We start from the raw sequence: 5,065 nt of genomic DNA, 5'->3' as shown, positions 1-5,065 counted from the left end.
TGCGAGGTTTCAAATGGGGACACTGAAACAAGCACAGAGGGAGGCCAACGCTTGCTCGCTAGGTATCTTGAGTTCTCTGCTGAGCGCGGCCAGAGCTAACTTTTGGAAGACTGACCTGAGGTATCCCACGCCTACATTAACTTGCATGTGTTAAATTCCTCCCTCCAATCTAAGGAGAAAAAGAATTGGAGATACCTTTCACATTACACTTAGGTATTGCATTCACCTCAGATCTTTATAGGTAGGCTATCAGAGTTTTTGGAAAACATTTTAAAAAGGGCAAGGATCCCTCTGTCTCTTGTAAAGTTTTTCTTTTGAGATTCTCATTTTTAACTGAAACTGAAAATTAAAGTTTTCTAGGTAGCTAGACTCAATTACAGTCTGCATGTGCAACAAGTTTGATTACACTAGGGGTTTTCACTGCTATTTTATCTGAGAAAATAAAAATGCAAGCATGCAGAGAAGCTGATTTTGCCTTTATCTTCTTCAGTATAAAGAAATATTAAAATTTAAAATGCCAATATTTTTATTGAAATAAATGTTATTCTCACCACAGAGCAATAATGATGACTCATGACATAAGTACATCTCCAAGTTAAGCGTTCTGCTGTGTATAAACTGTGATGATTTGACTCTTTCACAGACCAGAAACTGTTCTGCAGCTGAATGTCACCTACAGCTAATGTTGTATTTGGGGGGAGAGATTGGAATTTTACATTCTAGAAATTCATCAATAAAACTTTGAGGATTAACGTAATATGGTCAGGAAATGTAACACTAATAGTAAGCAATCAAAAAACCACACTATTTTCTACTTTGTTCAACTATAAATACAATACGGCAGCAGCTAATTGAATTCAAAAAAGTTTAATTACAGACTTTTTAGACTATTTAAAATGTATTTTTTAAGCAGAAACTACTAGAAATTCAGTCGATATCTTTAGTTTGTATCATGAAATCCTAAATGATATTCAGTTAACCAAGTGGCAGGAATTATTCTTCCCACTTTGGCTTTCTCTCCAGAAAATCACTTTCAGGTATTTTGGAATTGGACCAGATGTAAGCGTGAATGAACTGAATACAGTGGGGAACCTGACGGCTGATGAACATTTATGTAACTTTAAACCAAATTGCTGCCCATGTTACTCTGTGTTCACCAGGTAGGGAAAGGATGCTGGTGTTACGAGTGCATGGGAAGAACAACTGAGAGATAAAAATGGCTACTCACCAAATACATCAACACGATGTCCAGAAAAATAATGGATTGTAAAGAACATCGTCTCTTCTTCAGTAAGAGATGTTGCTGAACTGATTAAAAAAATATACATTGCTCTGGGGGTCGTAGGGTGCCACCGCAACTGAAAAGATGTGCAGTGGCATTTTAGTTAAAGGAATGGAATCAACACGACTATTAAACTGGAGACAGCTACAGAAAAACGTATGATTTCTTTTAAACACTCTGAGCACGCTGAAGAAACTAGGCCCAATATTAATCAGACATATATGCGTAGTTACCTGTTCCCCCAGTTGCACAAATAATATTTTGGAATCTGATTATTAAAGTAATTGAAAACTAATTTTTCAGTGCTTCAAGCAAAGAGTAACGTGGGTGGCAGCGGAGACATCTGGACGTGCTCAGACGTACAGAGGTGCACAATTCAAATCTGACATCAGAAGAGAAAACCACCTCTTATTCACAGCATAGTTGCACGTGCAAATTCACTAGTGAAATCTGTGTAGTGCTTTTTCACAATGTTAAAAATATGATGGCAGGAGGAAATAAAATTGATTTGAAGAAAGATACCGGTTCTTCTTTTCTATAAATCTGGTCTTTTCTATTAAGTATGTAGATTTCAATAAACAGAATCTTCCAATGAAACCACTCTAAGAGTCTGAATTATGTGCATCTACAGTGCTTCATGTTTTCACACTGATTTCACACCGATACACTTCTTACATTTGTGTTGTTGCCGCTGAAGGCCGCTCGTTGTAGCAAGGCGAATTGGATTGTGACTTTTTAAGAAGAGAGGAAAAAAATGAAATAACCTAATGGATCTCCTGGGCTAAGCATAGGCCTAAGCATGCCTACGCAATGTACCAATACTACTAAATCCATGGAAATCAGAAGCATTAGGAAAAACTTTAACACTCTCATAAAGGAAAAAAAGAGATTAAACTCTTCACCAGCTTCTTCCAGGGGTTGTATGGGTGTGTTTTCTTCTCTAAACCAGAAGAAAGTTCTTCTATGAGGGAAAGCTTTTTGACAGAACTCTTTAAAAATATAGGTTAAAGGAGTAAAGAAGAGAGGGCTAAAGCATTTCTGTAGCAATCACAATAATTCTTTGATCTTCTTCATTCCATTAACATCACAGATTTTCCTCAAATAACAATAGCTGATGAGCCCCAGGATACGTACGTAGGTATGTTTAGATTACCAGTTAAATGCATATTTTTGACAAGCTTTTACAGGATGTGCGAAATACGCCAAAGCAGAAAAATAAACAACTGTGCAATGTAACAAGTGTTCTTAGTGTTTCTTTATTTGTTTGAAGGAACTTAAAGCTAATAACAACCTGCCTCTTACCGTCCAGGGCATAGCTATTGATATACAGCTACTTACTTTGCGCTGGCTTCCCATGGGAGGTTGTTTAGAACAGTTACATACAGTACGGAATTCAACTTTTCACACTTAATACAGCATGCAAATTAACAAACTTCTTCAAACATGATGTAAGAGGGAAGGAAGGAATCTCTACAGTCTACAGTATCCACGCATTAACAGGTTTTCTATGTTTTTTCCTTTTTTATACAAGTCTTCTCTAACATTGTCAGATCTGTATTCTCAAAGGCAATGAATGGTTACAAAAAATCTCAACTTAGACATGCTACAAAAATTAAATCATAACTGAATAATTGTCTGACCAGCATGAAACTTCTGTGTTCAGTGAGGTTTAATTGAGAATATACGCACAGGAGAACACTATGTTAATTTTTTCACTTGTTTGTGTCCTATATAAGTAAGAGGACACCACACAGACATTGAAACCTGCCTGGCATTGTTTCCTCTTGATTAAAATTCAGCACATCAGACAGGTTGGATCTATGGCTGCACGACATACCAAAACCATGACATCTTCCAATTTCCGATTGATGATGACTTGCAAGGGTTCATTTTGTACCAGCACTCTAATTCAGCACATTCTGAGAGTTAAAACTTCTGTTGGGAAGAGGCTGTAATGAATGGCCAGAAATGCACCATCACACAACATGCAGCTCCCAGTGAAACTTTTGTAGTGTGAAATTAAATCAAAATAATGCTTTTGATTTGGCGGCAGCATATCCAACCAAGGCTAAACGGATGCTGAAGTCAATACAATTCTGTAAAACAATCTTCACGCACAGAATGGCACTTCTGAATGATCTTTTGAAAATTGCAATGGGTAGAATGATGGACTGAGCGAAGAAAAGAGGCGTTCACGACGAGAATTCAGGCAGACAAATTATTAGTCAAAATGCATCTTATGTGGTAATTTTAATACTTAAAAAAGGTAGTAACTTTAAAAGTCCTCTACTTCACATTTTAGACCAGAGCTGTCAATTCTGTAAATATTAATCAGAATCTCTAGAGTAAACCCCTTATTATACTGAGTTGAAGGAAACACAAGTCAGTTGAATCGCTCTTCTGGGAGATGCTTGAGAGAGTGTAGCTGAATTTCTGCTTCGCTGAGCTAACAGATCTTCAGGTGAGTATGTTACTGCTTCAGACTCTGTATTTTGCTTTGCCATGATCATTGATAACACATATGTGCTGGAAAAAAAGGTAACACTGATTGCAACAGCATAGCTAATTAGGTTATTAATTATTAATTAATTGTTCAGAAATACTTTTGCCTGACCAATCTAGCGACCTTGTAACTACCCCTTCCTTTCCAGAGTCCTGGAATTGAATTCAGATTTCACTTTCTAGCTACAGCAAGTTTTCCCATGTGCAATTCCCAACTTTGAGGTCCACCACTGGGAGTACCCCAGGAAGCAAAGGCACGGCTTGCACCTTTTCTCCTTCATTGTCTCGCTGAGGAAAGGGGCAGGCAACATAGCAGTAAAAGTCCAAACCTGCCTGAACCATAGCTGTGTTTCACTTTTTACTGCTGCCTTGGCATGTACTGGGAATGGTGGATGCATGAAATCCTAGGCCCACAGAAGATGGAAGTGGAGCAGAGGTTTGACTTCTGCTCTTAGGTGGGAGAGATGGGAAGGAACCATTCACAGCACTGTCACAGCAGTGACTCCTTTGGATTATTTGAGGTTTTTCAGGGAGTTCTACACTCACTGAAAGGACCCCAACCTGGCATTAAGGCCCCAGGGAGGAGGCAAATTATGGGGTATTTAAGACACCCTGTAAAAGTAAAACAGTGATTTTTTGAACTATTTTTTTTAAAGAAACTTACGTTTAGATCTCTGAAGTGCTCGTTGTAGTCTAAAGCATAACCTACCACAAATAAATCTGGAATTTCAAATCCGTAATCTGTATTGAGACAAATAACAAACACCAGCGTTACAAGGTCAGTGGCAATTATATAGCCCTTAAATTCACCTGTTGGTTCTCTGACAAACAAACTAGAGATATAAGTAGTCAGCTGAGGTTATGTTACTTTTGACTCTGAGGCATCAGGGTCAGCAGCAGCCCTATAACCATTTCTGCTCATAGACTGTTTGTGACAGGGATGGGAACAGTCAGCAGGGAGTAGGGGAGCTGTGCCAGTGGTAACTGTACGCAACAGCCACATTGCAGAAGGAAGCGAAAATCAGAGCTGAAAAGTTCTGCCTACGTTTGGAAGCTCCGTTGGTATATGTGTGTGATGACAACTGTCCAGTATCACACTAATGATGAAAAAAATGTAGTTTTAATTCAGAAGTAACTTTCAGAGATTTATATATTTTATTCTGAGAACAGCAAAAACTATTTTGCATATTATGCTACTAAAACATGTCAAATGCTTCTTAAATTAAGGCCCCAACCTTGTGAAGACTCATGCACATGCTTAACAAAGTAAATGCATGCAGC

At 38.1% G+C, this 5,065-nt stretch overlaps 1 protein-coding gene across 1 annotated transcript in view; it reads right to left on the bottom strand.

Moving 5' to 3' along the window:
* Positions 1-2,522: 2,522 nt before the first annotated feature.
* Positions 2,523-5,065, bottom strand: part of PRTFDC1 (phosphoribosyl transferase domain containing 1) — a 48,264-nt gene continuing 45,721 nt past the window's right edge. Inside the window, exons 8-9 of the mRNA XM_075082659.1 lie at positions 4,449-4,525; positions 2,523-3,808 (exon numbers count right to left, since the gene is read on the bottom strand). Coding sequence (XP_074938760.1) covers positions 3,761-3,808; positions 4,449-4,525 — 125 coding nt within the window. The 3' untranslated portion in view covers positions 2,523-3,760. The remainder of the gene's footprint in view (positions 3,809-4,448; positions 4,526-5,065) is intronic.

This window comes from Phalacrocorax aristotelis, chromosome 2, assembly GCF_949628215.1.
Source record: "Phalacrocorax aristotelis chromosome 2, bGulAri2.1, whole genome shotgun sequence".
NCBI lineage: Eukaryota > Metazoa > Chordata > Aves > Suliformes > Phalacrocoracidae > Phalacrocorax > Phalacrocorax aristotelis.
The sequence above is the reverse complement of the archived record's forward strand: the minus strand, read 5'-3'. Positions and strand labels throughout refer to the sequence as shown.